This window comes from Trichosurus vulpecula, chromosome 3, assembly GCF_011100635.1.
Source record: "Trichosurus vulpecula isolate mTriVul1 chromosome 3, mTriVul1.pri, whole genome shotgun sequence".
NCBI classification, from domain to species: Eukaryota; Metazoa; Chordata; class Mammalia; order Diprotodontia; family Phalangeridae; genus Trichosurus; species Trichosurus vulpecula.
In genome coordinates, this window is record NC_050575.1 from 302,242,189 (window position 1) to 302,262,389 (window position 20,201).

The 20,201-nt window shown below is 42.6% G+C and overlaps 1 protein-coding gene across 1 annotated transcript in view; it reads left to right on the forward strand.

The window, feature by feature from the left end:
* The first annotated feature begins 1,807 nt into the window (after positions 1-1,807).
* The window catches only part of ANK1 (ankyrin 1), an 86,985-nt gene continuing 68,591 nt past the window's right edge, over positions 1,808-20,201 (forward strand). The window contains exons 1-9 of the mRNA XM_036749994.1: positions 1,808-1,838; positions 3,185-3,384; positions 8,199-8,297; positions 9,903-10,001; positions 12,156-12,341; positions 13,883-13,981; positions 16,080-16,178; positions 16,490-16,588; positions 19,816-20,013. Coding sequence (XP_036605889.1) covers positions 1,808-1,838; positions 3,185-3,384; positions 8,199-8,297; positions 9,903-10,001; positions 12,156-12,341; positions 13,883-13,981; positions 16,080-16,178; positions 16,490-16,588; positions 19,816-20,013 — 1,110 coding nt within the window. The remainder of the gene's footprint in view (positions 1,839-3,184; positions 3,385-8,198; positions 8,298-9,902; positions 10,002-12,155; positions 12,342-13,882; positions 13,982-16,079; positions 16,179-16,489; positions 16,589-19,815; positions 20,014-20,201) is intronic.

Here is a 20,201-nt window from a genome sequence, read left to right on the forward strand (position 1 = left end):
ATCTGAAGCTTCGTGTTCAGTTCTGAGTGCTGTGTTCTAGCTTACTGATGAGCTAGAGTGTCTGCAGCTTAGGGCAACTAGGATAGAGAAGAAACTTGAAGGCATTTTCATTTCATTTCAACAAACATATATATATATATATATATACATATATTTATTTATTTATTTGTTTGTTTGTTTGTTTATTAAGCATCTGCCACATGCAAGGCTGAGAGGCAGGATAGTACAATGATGAGAGAGACTGCCTTGGGATTGGGAAGACATGGTCTCTAATCTCATCTCTGACACATACTCTCTATGTGATCCTGGACAAATCATTTGTTCTCTTGATGCCCTAGGTGACTCTCTAAGATTCTAAGTTGCCAAGAAGGTGCCCATCAGCATTGATAGAAATGTAGTTTCTTCTTCCAAGGGAATATGCAAATGAAACCACAGGTCCAATGCTATCCCTTTGCAAGACACCGGGCTAAGGCCTCAAGATCTAACAATACTTTGGGGCATACCTTTTAAATCAGCAATACCACTGCTAGATCTGTATCCCAAAGAGATCATAAAAAATTGAAAAGGACCCATATGTACAGAAATATTTATAGTACTCTTTTTGTGGTGGCAAAGAATTGGAAACTGAGGAGATGTCCATCAGTTGGGAAATGACTGAATGAATTGTGGTATACATATGTAATGGAATACTATTGTATTATAAGAAATGATATGCAGGCAGAGTTCAGAAAAACCTGGAAGGATTTACATGAACTGATGCTGAGTGAAGTGAGCAGAACCAGGAGAACACTGTACACAGTAGCAGCAACATTGTGCGAAGATCAACTTTGATAGCTTGGCTTTGCTCAGCAATACAATGATCTAAGACAATTCCAAAAGACTCATGATGGAAAATGCTATCCACATCCAGAGAAAGAGCTATGGAGTCTGAATGCATATCAAGGCATACTATTTTCACTTTTTTGTGTTTTTTTCTTTCTCGAGGTTCTTCCCTTTTGTTCTGATTGTTCTTTCACGACATGACTAATGTGGAAATATTTTTAATATGATTATACATGTGTATCCTACATCAGATTGCTTGCCATTTTAGGGATAGAGGAGGGGAGAGAGAGAAAAAAATTTGAAACTCAAAATCTTATACAAGTGAATGCTGAAAACTAATAATAAATAAATAAATATGAAAAAAAGATATAACAATACCTCTCAGAGGACTTAAGGGCAAGAAAATGTAGCCAGAAGGGAGAATTGCAGAGATCAGAACCTTTAGAGTGGAGCAAGTTTCTAGTGATGGAGAGGTCTATATGGTCACCTCTTACGGGGTGCCTGAAGAGAGTTGAAATGAAAGCCATTTAAGTTCAAAAGAATGTGTGAAAGGGTGTTATAAAGATGTTTCTCATCAGTGTCAATTCTGAGGTCTTCAAGGATAATAGGAAAGGAAAGAATGGAGATGGGGATTATGGCCCAGGTTCTAGAATTATGGAAGAAGGTGGGAAATTAACCAAGAGGCTGATAGAAGATGGTGACAAGTATAGAGAAGGAGGTACAATTGGATGGCATGAATTTAGGTTGATATGATAGTGACAAAGCAAGGGTTTAGAATTGGTAGGAAGAGAAAGGAGTATGCCAGCTGTCTGTCCCGAGACTCGGGAAGTAGGAACATGAGCAACTAACATGAGAGGCTTGCTGGAGACGCAGATCTCTCAGTGAAACATCATAATTCAGTAAATGTAAGGAGTGTAATAATAAGAAGTCAAGACTGAAGGAGAATTTGTTAACAAGTAAATGGAGTTCCAAAGGGGAGGGGAAGATGGGCACTGCTGGCGGTAGCATTGGGCTGTGTAAGGATGATAGTATAGAGAAAATAACTGAACAGATCATGTGCCTTGAATAGTGGGTCAGACAGAAACAGTGAAAGAACTGAGGCTATTTAATCTAGAGAAGAGAAGACCCAGAGGGACGTGACCCCTGTCTTCAAGCATATGAAGTACTACTTTGCAGAAAGAGGATTAGATTTGGTCTTTTTTTGGTCCCAGAGGAGCAATGGGGAGCAGCATTTCAGCTCAATGTGAGGAAAATCTTAACAATTAGAGCCATCCAGTAGTGGAACAGGCTGCCTCAGAAGATAGTAAGTCCTCTATCACTGGACATATTTAAGCAAAAGCTAGAAGGTTTCTTGTCAGGGATGTTGCAAAGAGGATTCCTAATAAGGCATGGGCTGGACTTGATGACTTCTAAAGAACCTTCTAACTCTGAGACAGATTCTATGATTCTTTCAAGGTCCCCCACTGCCTCTTCTCCCCAAATTCCTTCCTTTGTCTCACTATGTTTAGTTGGGACCAACCCAACTAAACTCATAAAGACTCATTACCAGACTAGCGTAGGCAGGCGAAGTTTTCAACCATAGCCAAAGCCTTATCTACAAAGCCTATATGGGGCTGTGACCTAAAAAGGGAGTGCCCACATGGACAAAATCAGAGATCGTATAAGTGTGCTAGTACATTTAACAGCTGTGCACTCAAATTCAGTTCACCCTTGCCTGGATTTCAGAATTCCTGTTCTATACAATATTTACATCCCTGAGAAAGGCTTAGGTAGGCCCTGATATTCCCTGGTCCCTCCTTCCCTGGTCTGAGGCTGCTGTCTTCAGAATTTGTAACACAGATATTCTAGTGAGATAGGTTACTTAGTGCCAGTCCCAAAGCTAGAACAGGGATCATTGGTGCCTGGAACAAGTTAGTGGGGAACATACCCTTGCATCAACTTTTTAAGACAAATCATTTGGGATTTGGAGGAGAGACACCCACAGAACACTGGTAGTCCACCTTTATTCTGATGAATTCTTCTTGCTATGTACAAAAGTCAGTTGTTTCTATGCTACAGTCCTGTGAAGGATTGTAAGCACTGTCAACATCCTTTAAATTTTGGAGTCCTGGGGCAAAGCACTTATTGCACCACCCTAGTTGTAGCTATGGTGAAATATAAGATCAAAGGTCGCTTCTTGATCTTCATGCCTCCCTCATAGCAGTGGAATTCATAGCCCTATCTTTCTTTACTACCTCCTATATTCCTAAATTTACTGCTAAATGAGGATAGAAAATATGGATGCTAAAAGCCATTGTAGAATGGCCCTAGTCTGTAACAATGTCTCATTTAACTCCACAGCCACTAAAATTCTTTCTTCTAGCCCTCCGAGCTTCTCATCCCCGGGAGCAGACCTTCTCTGCAGCTCCTACAGACAGCAAGCAGCATGATGCACTTGATCTGACTATGTTCTATCCTTTTCAGAATGGGTTGAATGGTTTACATCTGGCTTCTAAAGAAGGCCACGTGAAAATGGTGGTTGAGCTTCTGCACAAGGAAATCGTTTTAGAAACCACAACGAAGGTGAGTCATAGAGGGATGGGGGGCACCATAGAAAAGTCAGGACTTCTATCTGTCTAGCTAACACGTTGCACCAAACGACAATCCATGTAATTTATACATTCACTAGATAGTCCTAACAAATTTGTTTCAAAGGGATCATCATTAGCCTTTGGATCTACCATATTGCTTCTCTGAATTCCTCAGGTGAATAGAAATGGAGGAACCCACAAGAACCACACCCATGATATCACAAACTCTCAGCAGAATTTCAGGAGCTGTGTTATGTATTTGTCCTCCAGATCATCCATATACCTAGATTTTTAAATGGAAACTTGAAGCCTTTTCCTTGTGGTCTCATGGTTTTAGGGTTTTTTGTTTATTTGTTTGTTTCTGGGCCCTTGACTGGCCTACTTTTGTGAACAACAGTAGAGAGTGCAAACCTCTTATTGTTATAGAAGCCCAGTCCCTTGTTATTTCTCTTTCTCTGCAAAGACCTCCATTATTGGACATGCTACTCTCCCCTCCCCACACCCTGGGCATCATTCTCTGATCATTCAGTCTAGAAGAATTTATTAAGCTTCTCCTTTAGGCCAAGCATTATGTTAAATGCTGGGCATACAGAGACAAAACTGCAACGTGCCCTTCAGGAGCTTACCTTCTATCAGAGAATGATTGTAGGAGAAATTTGGAGTATGCTAATAGATCTTGGTGTTCAAGAGAGATATAACAGTAACAGAGTGGTCTCCCTGTTTCAGTACATCCTAAACATTAAATTACATTAACAATTCAGGAATACAATTAACATAAGTGTGACTATAAAGTAATGAAACTAATTTGCGTGTCTGTCTGTCTTGTGGGTTGACTTTCATTACTCCATAGTCATATCTCATTCTTTCTACTCCATTTTGATAAACACACAGGTAACTTTCTGAAAAACAAACTAACCTGGGTTTCCACAGTACTGTCTCTCAAGTTCCCCTTTTCTCCCCTCACCTTTCCCTCTTCTTTTCTTTCAATTTTTTCTTTTTTTTCTCCTCGAGTTTTTCCCCATCTGCATCTTATTTTTCGGTTTTGCTCTTTATTAAATGGCTTCGCAGGCAGCAGTATCAAGCGGCAAACATTTTGCCACCTTTAGTGCAGAGAGCCCAGAACAGCACTAGAGAGAAGAGGGTATAATTTATGGTTATGAAGGGAGCCACCAAAATATTGTGACAGTGGAATCATCTCTTTGAGGTAAAATTCTGTAATTTTCTTGTCATTCCCAGAAAGTGAAAAAGAACCTTGCCGTGCAGATCTGCAAGGTTTGGGGATGGCTTTGTAAACCTGTGAGGTATTTTTTCCCCAACCCTGTAGCCAATTTAAATGGTTTCCCTTCTGTGGGATTTAAAAAAAAAAACTTAATGTTTTTCCCTCTTCTGATGCTATCACCTGCCTTGGGCACAGGAGCCAAGCCATCTGACAAGGCTCTGAGACACCAGATATTAAAACTCTCACTTTGGCTGGTCCCCAAGAGCTGCAAAGACAGTCTGCTTCAACATTTTTGACTGTCTCTGAATTTCCCTTTCGATGGTTGTTTTTGCAAGCAAACACTTGGTGTATCCTTCTTTATTTACAGGAATTTCCTAAGCCAATGTGAGTTTTGGAATTTCATGCAGAAGAGGGGAGGGATGGTGATGGGGAAAAGTGGAATCTGGGAAACAATTGTCCAAGTTAGGGCAGATTTCAAAACAGGCAGCATCCCACTGGCATGATGCAAATGAAAAGAACAAAAAAAAATACTAAAATCCACCCAACATGCCCATAAGCCATGGTTAATAATTTTTTTTAATGTGAAGCATCTGCATTCTCCCTTCCATCCCACACCCCCTAGGAGCAGAGAGCCATGGCTCCCTGGTGGCTCTGAGGCTGTCCATGAAGACAGACAGCAGAGCAGGGCTGTGCTCCTTCATCACCTTTATTAATCTCCATGGGAGGCTCCCCTTCTCCATTTCCATCCACTCAGCACCAACTGCTGACCCTCCTCCCTTCCACAAGATCTCTTGACTCCCTGCAAGTGGAGAAACCAGGTATTTTTATGCATCAAAATACAGCTAAATAATTTTTCCTGGCTCCTTCAAGGGCAGCTGTTACCTCAGGCTGAAAGATCAAGCAGAGAAAGAAGAGCCGCTAGCACGCCCCTCCCCCTGCGACTCTTCCCCTGACCTAGGGGTAGGGTGAGCTTGTCCTTGAGCACATGCAGAATGTCTTGGGGGTAAGTCAATTTCCCAGTGTCTTCCGGTTGCTTTTGTTCATCTCCCAAGGGTGTTTCAGCACCACTGAGTCCTGGTGTGGACCAGGACCCTCACTAATTCAGTATTGCCCCTCTTGCCTATGGAGTCAGAGGTCAAGAAGCTGAAGTTGCCCTTCTCCTCCCTGAAAATATCCACCTCTGAATAAAATGAGAAGTGGAGTTGCCTTGAAACTGGGAGGTTCTGCTAGTCAGACCCAGGCTCTCCTCTTTCATCCCAAATGGAGAAAAGGGTGTAAACTCCACCTTCGCTCTAAGCCCTGATTCCTAAAGACACCATGTTGTTGGCCAACAGACCTGTTCCACTTGGTATATAGCAAGTAAGCCTCACACAAGGGCCAAAACCTCTTAAAGAAAAAGTACAAGAGCTTGGATCTCTATAAAAAATCATTAGTCTCTGTGCATTCACCGCTTAGTACTCACCTCTTTGGGTGGGGGGAGGATCCTTTTGCTGATGGAGTGAGAGCCCTGTGAAAAAAGTCAGACAAAGAGAAGGCCAGCTCAGAAAGATTCGTTCCTGGGCTCACCTCCCCAAGTGATAACACAGTGGTACCACTGTTCCTGTCCACAGAGGAGTCTGAGTGGGATGGGTTCCAAGAGGGGCAGTAAAATGCCCTTTCATTCCCACAGCTGAGGTGATCTCAGCAGCCCAACTTTGACCCTGTCAGACCTTGCAGACATTGAGCACCTGCTGTATGTAAGCAGCTAAGGTGTTTCCCTCCAGACCCTCTTTACCCTCCCAGCTAAAGGAAACAAAGAAAGACAATTGGGGGGCTTAAATGAGATCGTTGGAGAGAAAACATTTTTAATATCCAGTGACCTTTCAATGAAATTTATCTCCATTCACCTTCTATATATGGATTTTTAAAAAAAAGTGATCCTATACATGCTCACAGGGCCCTTTTCTGTCCCTTGTAACAAAGTTTCTTTAGCTACCACATAGATAGCCACCGTATCTTTTTAGAATGCCTTGATTGTCTGGTCCTAAATTTCCTGTGATCGATTAAGTGTTTAGGCGGCTGTTGGCTAAAATCCATACGCTATATATGAGCTGTAAAGAATGAAGTCACATCACCCCTCTACTGCTTAAATTACTTAGTAATTGAATGAGCTCAGGTATGGTTCCTGCCCCTGACTTACAAGAACGGACAAATCCAACATCCCCAGCCCAAGTCAGCATCCTATGGGGGTCACATGGGTGGTGGTGATCCAGCCTCTCCAGAGAAGAGGTAGCATTTATTTATATTATGCTTTAAAGGTTTGCAAAGTGCTTTACATTTGTATGAACTCATTTGATCTTTACAACAAGACTGTGATGTTGCTATCATTATTATCCTCATCTTATAGGTAAAGAAACAGAGGGAGACAGAGGTTACATGATTTGCCCAGGGTCACGACATACAGCTAATAAATGTCTGAGGCCACATTTGAACTCAGGCCTTCCTGACTGCAGACCCAGCCCCTTATCCACTGGACCATCTAAAATATGCTGATGTGTCCCCATGGGATTCACACGAGAGGAGAAAGAGTTCATAGGCAGGCAGGCAGGCAGCCTGGGTTCCATCACTACTCAGCAAGCAATGCCTACTAATCCCTCTCCTGCCTTTTGAATTGGTTTTAAATATACCCAGGACCATTTCAGGGCAAGGAAAAAAAGAGAAGAAAATTACTGTCTCTTTCTTGAATCCTACATGACTTTCTGATCTCTCTATTATCTCTCCTTATTCTTAAAGATCATTTCTCTCTAGATTCTCATTGCCTTCCTATTTTGCTTCCACTATTCATCCTCTGGCATCTTCTCCTCCCTCATTTGGCTAATTCTTCCCTATTTCATTTGTTCTCATTATAATCAGTTCACATTTTCTTCTTTCTTTTGTTTTTTTTTCTTTCTCATTTCCTCTAACATTTTCCTTTCTTATTTCTTAGGTTCTCCCTCCGTTCCAATTTTCTCCATATAATCTGAAGCCCACAAACCTCATGTCTTTGTTCTTTCCCTTTCTCTTCTCCCCCTAATTTCCCCCCTCCCAAATTTCCCATTCTCTTAGGCCTTCACTTAGGCATGAACTTTTCTTTTTGTATTTGTTATGGGTATTTTCCCAAGCCTGAGTGCTGAGACCACAAGAACTGGTGGCCTACTCTTTCTGGCTGTTCAGACTCAGCTGAGGGTCCTACACATATGCCAGCATCCGGCAGAAATACAGACAGACAAGACAGCAAGAGGGACCCGAGGAAAACATCCTGGTGGGCTTACCCAAGCAGTGGCCATCTGGAGAAATGCTGACTATCTGTAAAGCCAGGAGCAGGAGCATCTCTGTCCAAGAGCAGTGTTGGACACACACACACACACACACACACACACAGACTCCATTCCATCCTCCCATGAAGAAAGTCAATTGAACCCTCTCTTTCTAGACTCATAGAATTTTAGAGGCGGAAGGCACCCTAGAGATCATCTACCTGACTTCTTTGTCCAAATAGATTTGAGGAGTTATTTGTGATGTCGGTATAGTAAATGACCTTTGCCCTTCCCATCCATGATGTGTTTCAGAAAGGGAACACAGCCTTGCACATTGCTGCCCTAGCAGGTCAAGATGAAGTGGTCCGGGAACTCGTCAACTACGGAGCTAATGTCAACGCACAGTCTCAGGTAACATACTTCCTTTCAACAAACCAAGTCATATTTTGACTGTCTGGAAGGTAATAGCTTTCTTCTTTGGTTGTTCTTCTACCATTCTCAACCAATTATGTGCTGATGAGGTCCTATTCAAATATACACATATCTATATCTTTAATTCTGTCTCCAGTAGTGATTATTAACATATTTCCAAGCAACTATTTATCCTTGCTCCTCCTTCATTTCTATTGTCATTATGTTCTGTGAATTTTAAATCACAGGTTTCTGAGCATGCCAAAGTTAGATCACCACCATGGGTGGGATAGGGGCAGAGAAGTACCAGAAGTGTAACTAGGGCAAAGCAACTAGGGTGTTGTCCCAGTTGCCAACATCAGTGATGGGGAAACACTTACTTCCCACAGCAGTCCAGAGAATGTCATCCTCATTCTTTATAGTGCTGGGTTAACCTATCCTCTTGCAAAGTTGGAGGAAAGGGTGAGAACAGTCATAGGCTTGTGGAGGTCAGGGGAAGAGGGTAATAGGAACTGCCCTCTCTCCAGGTATGAACACGTGTAAAGTCAGATCATTTCCTCTTGGAAACTGCAGTGGCCTGTGTCATTGTTCCACCTCCTTCTACTAAACATTGCCCCTAGTTCTACAATTCCTAATTATGGCTCTGCCAGCCGACATTTACTGAGTTCTATCTTGGGCATATCTTTCCTGTGGTTGAGGTAGGTGAAGAAAACAAAACCACATCAGTGTACACATTCATTATGACCATATGAAAGAACAGTATATATACATAAATCATGGGGGGGGTAATAGCTAAGACTTAAAGAGAGGGAGTAACTGTTGTTATAGATATCTACATGTTCATGGTCTTTTTTTCTTTTGAGTTTAATTTGTTGCAAACTTTTAAGTTTTTTTAAAATTTTATTAGTTTAAAGTTAAGTTTATAATAAATGGCATATTGAAATTATGGTGATGACAACAACCAAACCAACCCCCTTCCTATAACCACAGGGTACAGGATTTTCCTTAACTCAGTCCCTTTGTCAACTAATATGTGATTGGAGGGATCACCTTCCTACCCTAGACAGAAGCTTGCATTTCCATGGTCGAAAGAGAATCACACATCTTCTCTCATGCTCTTGAAGACTTTAAGACAGAGATTCTGTTTTCCTCCAGAAATCGTTTAAGAGCAAAGTAATAAAAAGCAAATTAATTCAGTTGCCTTTTTAACAAGAAAGTTGGAAAATATCCACTCATTTGTTTTTCAACAGTCAATATAAAGTCCTATTTAATAAAATTTTTTAAAAAATAAACCTCACTTTAGTTATGGTTGGGTGAAAGAAAGGGAGAAAAAGCAAAATGAAGAAGTGGAGGATGAGCAAAAGAAACTAACAGATACATAGATGAAGGCAGAGAAAAAAAATGAGAGAGTGACGCACATGCTCTATCCTTTAAAGAGGGCACCACTAAAATCTCATGACTACTGTGCATTTTTGCAACTGTAGACCAAAATGGTACCTGATGAAATGGAATTCAAGGCAAGCTTCTTCCCATCCCTGCTTCAAAGAGAGGCTGATAGAGGATCTTACTTTAATGTCCATAATGATTTATTTTCTTGGCTCACAGAAAGGCTTTACGCCCCTCTACATGGCAGCACAGGAAAATCACTTGGAAGTTGTTAAGTTTCTGCTGGAAAATGGAGCAAATCAGAACGTCGCTACGGAAGTGAGTACCTGGCTCAAATGTCATCATCCCTGTTAGTCTCAAGCCTTGCATGCAAATGTATTTGTCTATGTAGACACATTGATGGTTGGCTACATTTTGATAAAGTCACCAGGGAAAGGACATTCCTACTGAGCGTCTGCTCTTTGGAGACCACTGGATTCCCATGGCGAGGGTGGGAAAGGTGCCCAGGGAGTAGGGTATATGATCCCTGACCTTCCAGAGTTTGAAGGGAATGATAGGAAAAACACCAAGAGAGAGTCACTAGACCCCACTATAGCATAAACTGTTAAAGGACAGAATGTGGGGGAGAGAGACAGATAGAAAGAGACAGAGAGACAGAGATGGAAAGAGGGAGGGAGAGAGAGGAATACAGAAAAGAGAAACAGAGAGAGAGAGAGAGAGACAGAGACAGAGATTGAGACAGAGAAAAGGGAGAGGGATAGAGACAAAGATGGAAAAGAGAGAGGGATGGAGAAAGAGAGCCATATGGAAAAGAAACAAAGAAAAAGAGAGAAAAGAGAAAGGGAGATGGAAAAGAGAGATGAGATGAAAGGAGGAAGGGGCAAGGAGGCGGGAGAGAGAAAAGAGATAGAGGGAGAGAAAAGAGAGAGACAGAAGGAAATGGAAAAGAAAGACAGAGGAAGAAAGAGGAAGAGAAGGGGAAAGAGAAAAGGAGAGGGGGAGGAAGTTAGAGAAAGGATGGGGGAGAGAGAGACAAGGGGAAATGGAAAAGAGAGATGGAGAGAGGGGAGAGAGAAAAAGGGGAAGGAGAGAAAGAAGAGATAGAGAAGGGGAGGGAGGGAAAAAAGAGAGAAAGATGAAAAGAGACAGATGAAAGGAGGAAGAGAGAGAAAGAGAGAGAGAGAGCGCTAGCTCCAAGGGTCCTCATTACTAGAAATATCAGAGAATCAAATGCTTGTGGATGATAACAATGGTAAACATAAGAGGTGGAAGGGCCCTTCAGAGCATGTGGTACACCCCCACTTTTTTCAGAATAATTCTATCACCTTGGGCAAGTCGATGAACCTCTCAGGGTCTATTTTATCATCTGCAAAATAAGAAATTTCAACCGTATGGTCTCTATGGCACCTTCCAGCCCTAGGTTTTTCGATTCAGTGATATAGGACTCTATGGTAACTCTGTTTTCCATCTTAATTCAGAGAGTCCTAATTATGGACATAATCAACTAGAACTCAAAAGATTTCTGCAGAAAGCCTCTAATGTGGTGTTATCAAGTAAACAGAGGTGCTGTCCTGGCAGTCAGTCTGCATATATGCCCTCTTCAAGCCTAAGTTCCCATGTGTGTAAATTTCCCACAATAAGTCAACTTTGAGTTATTCCATATTTCAAAGAGAGAGGGCCAACCTGGTGAAAGGTTATATCTTCTTGTGGAGAGAACATTAGACTAAGCATCGGGAGATCTGGGTGGCAAAAAGGCAGGGGTGGAGTGGGGGTAAATTTGAGATTGATGTAAGAAAAAAAATCTTCCTAATTATGCCATCCATAAATAAGATGGCCCTCCTCAGGAGGTGATCAATCAGTTCTATTTCTTGGAAGGTCTTCAGTTGAAAGGCTGGATTGACAACTTTGTTGGGTTGTAGAGGGGATTCTTATTCATAGCATCATAGATTCAGAGCTAGAAGAAACTTGGACGAGGAAAAGGCTCAGGGTCCTCAAACGATTTGTCCAAGGTCACACAGGGAATAAATCTCAAAGGTGAGATTTGAATCCAAGTCCTTTGAGTCTAGAATCAGTGCCCCTTCCACTGCATACACTGCCTTCTTTCTGGGTTGGATCAGATGGGCCCTTTTGAGGTGACTTACAATCCTGAGTTTCTATGATTCTATGACTTCCAGGTCTACCGCTTAATACCTGACTGATCTTAGCTTAGCTACAATGTTTCTGCACCTTTTTCCTCATCTTTAAAAAGAATAGCTGCCCCAGATTTTCTCAAGGGTCCCTTCTAGCTCTAAAATTCATTTGTTGTTTCTATCATTATTATTATTAATGACAAAGTTTCGGAGCTGTAAGGCTAACTTGCTCATGTTACAGATGAGGAAACAGAGTGTCTGAAAAGTTATGTGTATCGCTCAAAGTCACACCTATAGTATGTCACCCTGTTCCACTTCTCTTCTCCTTCTCTTTTCTGGCCAGGATGGCTTCACACCATTGGCCGTGGCACTGCAGCAGGGCCATGAGAATGTGGTGGCTCACCTGATCAACTATGGGACGAAGGGAAAGGTGCGTCTGCCAGCCCTTCACATCGCAGCCCGGAACGATGACACAAGAACCGCAGCTGTCCTGCTCCAGAATGACCCAAATGCAGATGTACTGTCCAAGGTAAGGGGGTGGTGCAGCAGACCAATTCAACTGTCTGGACTGTTAAATCTGTGAGACACAGGCTCTGTCTAGAGCCACTGGACAGAGGCTCCTTCTTGCAAGTAATTTAGGAGATGTTGAGCATGAATTAACCCAGACCAAAGATGAAAATGAATATTATGCAAATTCAGGACCCCAAACTATATATCACAATTAGCATTGTGGTAGAAAAACCACTGGCAAGCAACGTGTGTTTCTCATCGCCCCCTATCATCCATAAATGTGTCCAGCCGAGTCATTTTGGCCACATGACTATATAGTGTTGAGTTTTTCATCCTTTCTCTTTTACCTAGCTTGCCTTCTGGTAGAGGCTGCAAAGAGAAATGATGAGTAATGGACCTGTAATAATACATATTTATCTCGCACTAGGCAATTTAGGAAGCACTTTCCTCACAAGAGCCCTGTACGGTAAATGGTTCACTTATTATGCCGATTTTATACACGGGAGACCTGAGGCTCAGAGAAAACTCACCCAGGTCACCCAGGTCAAACAGTAAGGAAGTGTGAGGGCTGGAGCCCCAAACGAGGACTTCTGATGCCCAAGTCCTTCCTTTGCACCACACTGACCCTTTGGATATTATCATCCTTGTAGGTGAAGAGATCACCACTAACTCCAGTCATTCATTCATTCATTCATTCATTCATTCAATATTTATTAGGCCCCTATCAGGCACATGGCACTGTGCTTTGAGCTATCATCATTAGGGTGTGTTCACTGAGTTATTTCTGCAGGACCAAGGATGGATTTGCTATTCATATTCTCTCCCTCCTGCTTCCTCTTGTGACCGTATGCATGCATTTGCAACATGGTAAGGCAGAGTTGGACAGGTAAAACCCTAGGTCAACAAACAGAAGGGAAAGAACCAACCCACCTTTCTTGGCCTTGTTGGGAAGTAAATAAACAAGTATTTGTTAAGTACTTACTGTGTGCCAGGCACTGTGCTAAGTTCTTTACAAATATCATTTTATTTGGTCCTCAAAACGACCCTGAGAGATAGGAGTTATTATTATAACCCATTTTACAGTTGGAGAAACTGAGGTAAACAAAGGTTAAGTGTTTTGCCCACAGTCATACCACTAGTGTCTGAGACCAGATTTGAACTCGGGCCTTCCTGACTTCAGGTCCAGCTCTCTGTCCACTGCCTTTCAATGTGGCTAGCATCATTCACTAATCAGCAGGGCTAACTGACCATCAAGTCCGTGAATTAGGTGGAAAAAGTCCCATTTTGATGTTGGATCCTGATTGATAGTGAGCTTAGGATGATCACCCCCGGGAGGATTCCCATATGCCACTAGATGAATGACAAAGCTCGTTTGCTACGTTCCTGTAGCTCACCAAGCAGGGATCTATCAGTGAACATTCGGCCCCCAACAGGAAATATCTTTTGTCTGGCCCCAATCTGCAGTACGTTGGTAGCTCCTTGGATCACAACCAACATCTCTGGGTACCCAGGTAGTCAGTCAGACTCTACTGATCAGTTCTTCGTCTCTTTGTTCAACAGACAGGATTCACCCCGCTCCACATAGCAGCCCACTATGAGAACCTCAATGTGGCCCAATTACTGCTAAACCGGGGCGCCAGTGTCAACTTTACTCCACAGGTAACAACTTAACCAGGCCTCCTCTTGCAGTCAGTCCATGGGGGTCTGGGTGATGTAGTGACCTTTTAAGAAGAATCTAGGTATTCTTTCTCTCTCTGACAGTTACTGAGATACTTGTTGGAGAATATTTCAATTTGTCTGTTCAACAAATACATATTTTTAAGGGTCTATTCTACATGAGGCATCATACTAGGTACTGGGCATATGAAGACATAAACAAAATAGACAATGCCTTCATGGCGATTACATTCTACTGAGACAGAGAGAGATGCAACATGTACATAGTTAAATATAAGATAATTTGAGGAGGAAGAAAGCACAAACAATTCAGGGTGGGATGGGGAGAGGAAAGGCTTTCTATAGTAGTTAGCAACTGAGCTGAAGCTTGAGAAAAGCTGGGGATTCTAAGAACTAGAGGTGAGGAGAGAGTGTATTCCAGGCAAGGAGAGTATGCAAAGGTATGGAAATAGAATGCCAAGTTTCAGTAACAGCTAGTATGTGTTTGGTTGGAACATATTTGCGTATAAAAAGAGATAGTACGAAATAAGTCCAGAAGGTAGGCGGAAGTCTTGTTGTGGCGAGCTTTAAGTCCTGGGCTAATAAGTCTGTATCTTGTCTTAGAGGCAATGTGGAGCTATTAAAGGTTCCTGAGCAGGGGGAATAGCGTCATCAGACCCATTTCTCTAGAAGTATTAATTTAGGAGTTGTAAGGAGTAGGGATTGGAGAGGGGAGATTCTGGAGGTGGGGAACCTATGACCATATGTGGGTCCTCTAGGTCCTCAAGTGCAGCCCTTTAACTGAATCCAAACATCACAGAACAAATTCTTTTTATTAAGGGGATTTGTTTTGTGAAGTTTGGATTCAGTCAAAGGGCCACACTTGAGGACCTAGACAGCCATATGTGGCCTAGAGGCTGCAGGTTCCCCACACCTGGACTAGAAGTAGGAGTAATAACTAGGAAGCTATTAATAGTCAGGTACATCTCTGGTCCTTGCTAAGGTCTTTTTCATCCTTTCCAGTATATTCTCTAGTCTTTGGTCCTTTGGTGAAAAATGGCTTTGTTTAGTGATAATCACTTACATTCACCCTTTGACTTAATGGGATACACAACTGAATTTTTTTTCTTATCACTAAGTTTTTCATTCCAATTCAGCAAGCATTCATCATGTGTATACAGTGTGCATAGCACAAGGCTAGACCCTGGGGGAAATGCAAAATTTGGATGAAATATGATCCCTGCGTTGGTGGAACTTATCCTCTAGTAAGGATTATATCACACACAGAGACAACCATAATACAGAATAATGTTTAAGTACATTAGAGAAGTATGAAGAAAGTATTATGTGAGGTCTGAAGCAGGAAGGTAGGATTAAGAAAGGCTTAATGGAGGTTTTGGCATTAGAGTTGGGCTTAAAATGATGGGTAGGAATCCAACAGTCCTAGATATCAGGGAGATAATTTTGGCTATGGTATGAGCAAAAGCTTGGAGGTGGGAAAGAACAGGGTGTGTATAGGATATGGGGAATAGTATAGTTTGGCAGAAGCATAGAGGATGGTATTGGGGAGTTGGGATTAGTTGTTTTTGTTGTTCAGCCTTCATTCTCAAAGAGGACCAATGCCACCAAGAGGGTGAGGTGAGTAAAGCTGAAAAGGGAGGGTGGTCACTGATCGTGGAGAGCTTTGAATGCCACACAAAGAAGTCTGAACTTTGCTCGGTAGTCCATAGGGAGTCACTGAAGGATTGTCAGAAGAGTGCTATCACCAGATCTACACAATAAGATTTGTTGGGGCCCACTACCATACCCCTGCTACAGGACAGAATTTGATAAAAAGAGTTCTGCTTCTTAGGAAGATTCATCTGGCTGAGACGGAAGGAAACTCAGAGCTCATCTCGCTCAACGTTGGTCGCAGATGAATTTAACCTGCATTACCATAGTCAGCCTTGCTGGTTCCGAGCTTTTTAGTGGTTTTGAAATGCTTAAGGGAAGGAAAACTTGTGCTGGAGATGCAGATTGAGTGGGAGCTGCCATCCCCACGGCAGCACATCGCCCATGTCTAAGATATCACTCTGAGTTCTCTCTGCCCCTTCTTTTCCAGAATGGCATCACTCCCCTGCATATTGCTTCTCGCAGAGGGAATGTGATCATGGTACGACTCCTGCTGGATCGTGGGGCTGAGATAGAAACGAGGACCAAGGTAGGCTGTGTGCTTGCTGCGCCCGCCGGGGAGCTCAGCTATGGAAATGCAAAGGGAGGGATTTTTGCACTGGAGGCAGATTCTCTAGATGAGCAGTGGGCTCTCTCGGTGACCTAATTAACAATGCACCAGAAAGGCTAGCGGAACAGTGTGCAGCCACAGTGCAGAGGAAGACAAAGAGATCGTCCTTGTGGATACGACAGCACTCCATGTTAATCAAGGGCGGCCATGAGCATGTTCATTATCGTCTTCTTTGGGGGGCTTCTGATAATTGAGGTTTTCTTTTTGTTTGTTTTGTTTTGTTCTTTCAGGATGAATTGACTCCTCTCCACTGTGCAGCTAGAAATGGGCATGTGCGAATCTCAGAGCTCCTGCTGGACCACGGGGCACCCATCCAGGCCAAAACCAAGGTGTGTGCCTCATTCATGTTTGAAGGCCCTTTGCCAAGGTCAAAATCTGGAGGTTGTGTCCAGATTTGCTTATCACTCGAATTCAAGTCAATAAACATTTATTTAGCATCTACTAGCCTCAGTCACTTTCTAGCTATGTGACCCTGAGCAAGTCACTTAACTCTGTTTGCCTCAGTTTCTTCATTTCTAAAATAGGCTGGAGAAGGAAATGGCAAACCACTCCAGTATCTCTCCTGAGAAGACCCTGAATGGAGTAACAAAGAGTTAGACATGACTGAAAATGACTGAACAATGGTCAGAGGTGCCAGGCACTGTACTAAGTGGTGGGAATACAAAAAGAGGTGAAAGACTACAGAAAACTCATTTTTATATGCCCTTGTTTAGATTTACAAAGCAGTTTCCTTACAGTAACCCTATAAAATGTGAATTCTAAGCATTCCTAGGATCACAAGTTTAGAACTTAAAGGAAACTCAGAGTCCATTGAGTCCCCACTTCCCATTTTGCAGATGAAGAAACTGAGGGGAGCTTAAATGACTTGTCCAAGGTCATACAAGAAGTGTCTGAGTCAGGATTTGAATCCAGGTCATCCTAACTCCAAGTCTGGTTCCATACACCCAACACTAGAAATGACGTACACAGGCACTACATGTGGCTCACAGCACTCCTGAACTCAGCCTGAACCCAGATTGAAAATGTAATTGGGCAATATTTAACAAAATAAATAAAATTACAATAAGACATAGATAATGTTAATATGTGATTTTCTAAGTCAATATACAGCCTACAGGCATCCTTATTTATGGTTTAGTAGCCTCTGTTTCTATTTGAGTTTGATACTACTGCCATATAGCATGCTGGATCCCATAGATAATGAGAGGCGAAGTTGTGACCTAAAGGGAGAGCCCAGTGCTCTTTCCACCACCCCAGCTCACCTCCACTGTTGTTTGTGAGCCTTCTTCTTTAAGATCAGCAGCTTGTGCCCATCAACATCTTTGTTAAACTTATGTAGACATGCCGGTGTTATTGCACATCATTCATAAGATCCAAATAGATCTTGTATTACCAGAGGATTCTTCCCTTGAAAGGGGCAGGGAGAGTGTGACCTTCCCTGCTGGATCTGCTTATTCAGTCCTGGTTCCATCACTGGCTTGCCCTGTGACTTTGAACAAGTTGTCTGACCTTCTCTGAGCCTCACCTAGAAAATGAGCCCAATAAAGAGCCCTGCTCAGGATTGTTGTAAAGATCAAACGCGTGGTACCCATACTTTCTTCTTCCCTTGAACCAAAGGGTTAGAGCCAGATCATAGGATCACAGAACAAGAGGCCATCTGGCCTGACCCAGACGTAGGAAGCAACTTGCCCAAGGTCCACAGGCTGTAAGTGGCAGAGCCAGGATTCGAACCCCCATCTTCCAATTCCAAATCCAGCATTCTTCCTTTGCACCATGTGTGAGAAAGTGCTTTGTATTTCTCTTTCTTTTTTATTCTTTGCTACAAGGGATGACTCTCTAAATGAGGGAGGGGAAAGGATATATTTGGAAATGGAGGTAAGCATAAACAAGAGATATTAATAAAAAAGTTTTTTAAAGCATTTTGGGAGAATAGAAAACACTGTCCCAATGGAAGGGAACGTTACTGCCACTATCATTATTATTATTATTAACCTTCATGTATACGAGCGACCTTTTAGAAAATTTTCTTTCTGGGCCCAAAATTTAATCTTTTACCACCATACTATAATGTAGATTGTCTATCTTTAATATCATTTACCATCAAATTAACTCAATGTTAAAACAAAGTGCAGCCGCTGTGAATCAATAAACATAAGATGAATATTTATTGACCAAACTGCATTGCTGAAAAACAAAAAGTAAGAATATAAGAAAAGATGTGTGTGTGTGTGTTTGTATGTCTAGAGAAGCAAAGGGATTTCATCCCAAATTCCACTGGCAGCCAGGCCATACTGTGTATAGAGAGCTAGGCCTAAAGTCAGGAAGACCTAAGTTCAAATCCAGCCTCAGGCGCTCGCTGAGACACACTTAGCTGTGTGACCTGGGGGCGAGTCATCAGATTAATAATAGCATCTACTTCTCAGGGCTGTTGTGAGGATCAAATGAGAGAATAATTGTAAAATGTTTAGCACAGTGCCTGGCACACAGTAGGTACTATATAAATGGTGGTGGTGGTGGTAGTGGTAGTAGTGGTACTAGTAGTTACTAGTTGGTAGTAGTATAAGCCGTGCTAGACTAAGACAGAAGGCCTGGTTATGGGTCTTGGCTTTGCCCTAATACCACCCATATGACCTTGGCTAGGTCATTCTGCCTCTACCTCTTCAGCCTAAATTGATTTAGGGGTTGATTTAGATCCTCTCTCTGGTTGTGTGTGACTCTCACGCTCTATCGTTCCACTGACAAACATTTGTTGAGCACTTTCCCCGTGCATTATACTACTATTAATAATCACAGCTAACACATACATGGTATGTTGAGGTTTACAAATATTATATCATTTGATCCTCACAACCCTGAGAGGAAGGTGCTATTGAGATCTCCATTTTACAGATGAAAAAACTGAGGCAGAGAGGTTAAATGACTTACCCAGAGTCACACAGCTAGTGATTGTCTGAGGCCAGATTTGAACTCAGGAAAATGAATCTCCCTGACTGCAGACCCAGTTCTGCCAGCAATAGACTTTAGAGATCACCTAGTTCACCACCCTCAATTTATAGCTATCTATGTTCAAGACATCTTGAGACCTGGGAAAGACCTCAGTTTAGAAAGGCCAAGGTCATCCACTGCATCCAGGGCCATCACCGGTCATCCTGACTTTTGTCTTGCCACTGGACTAAGGACTCTGGAGGAGAGGGTGAGGCTGCTGACTTTACCTAGCTCACTTAAATCCAATTCATGCACAAATCAAGACATCACCCTTATGATGTCATCGGTCCCCTTCAAAAACAAAGGATGAGCAACAACCATTTACAGACAAATAAATTGAGGCTTAAAGAGGCTAAGTCACTTGTCCTATATCCCATGGGCAAAGGCAAGATTAGAACCAGTCTCTTTACTCCAAGTCCAGTATCCTTCTCACCAGGTCATGGTACAGGGAGTGTTCAGGAGACAGGAAATAGATAGCCTGGCTAGAGACAAGGTTACGTTTTGGTACGTTTGGAGAGAAAGTTGGAAAAGTGGCTCTGAAGGCGCATGTTTTTTTCTTCTCTTTACCCAGAATGGCTTGTCCCCCATCCACATGGCAGCTCAGGGTGACCATCTAGATTGTGTGCGGCTCCTGCTACAGTACAATGCAGAAATAGACGACATCACCCTGGACCACCTGACGCCTCTCCACGTAGCGGCCCACTGTGGCCACCATAGAGTGGCCAAGGTGCTTTTGGACAAAGGGGCCAAACCCAACTCCAGAGCCCTGGTGAGTAGAAGGACGATGGAAAAGGGTGAGGGCTGAGGGAGGAAATTTTGTCCTAAAAATGTCTGTAGCATTTAGGGTCTTAGAGTGAGTTAAGGGACATTCAACAGGACTCTGACAATTGTGAAGTGTCATCCCTCCTCACCCAGTTCTGAAAACCCCAAATGTCCTACATTATCATCCTATCCTGG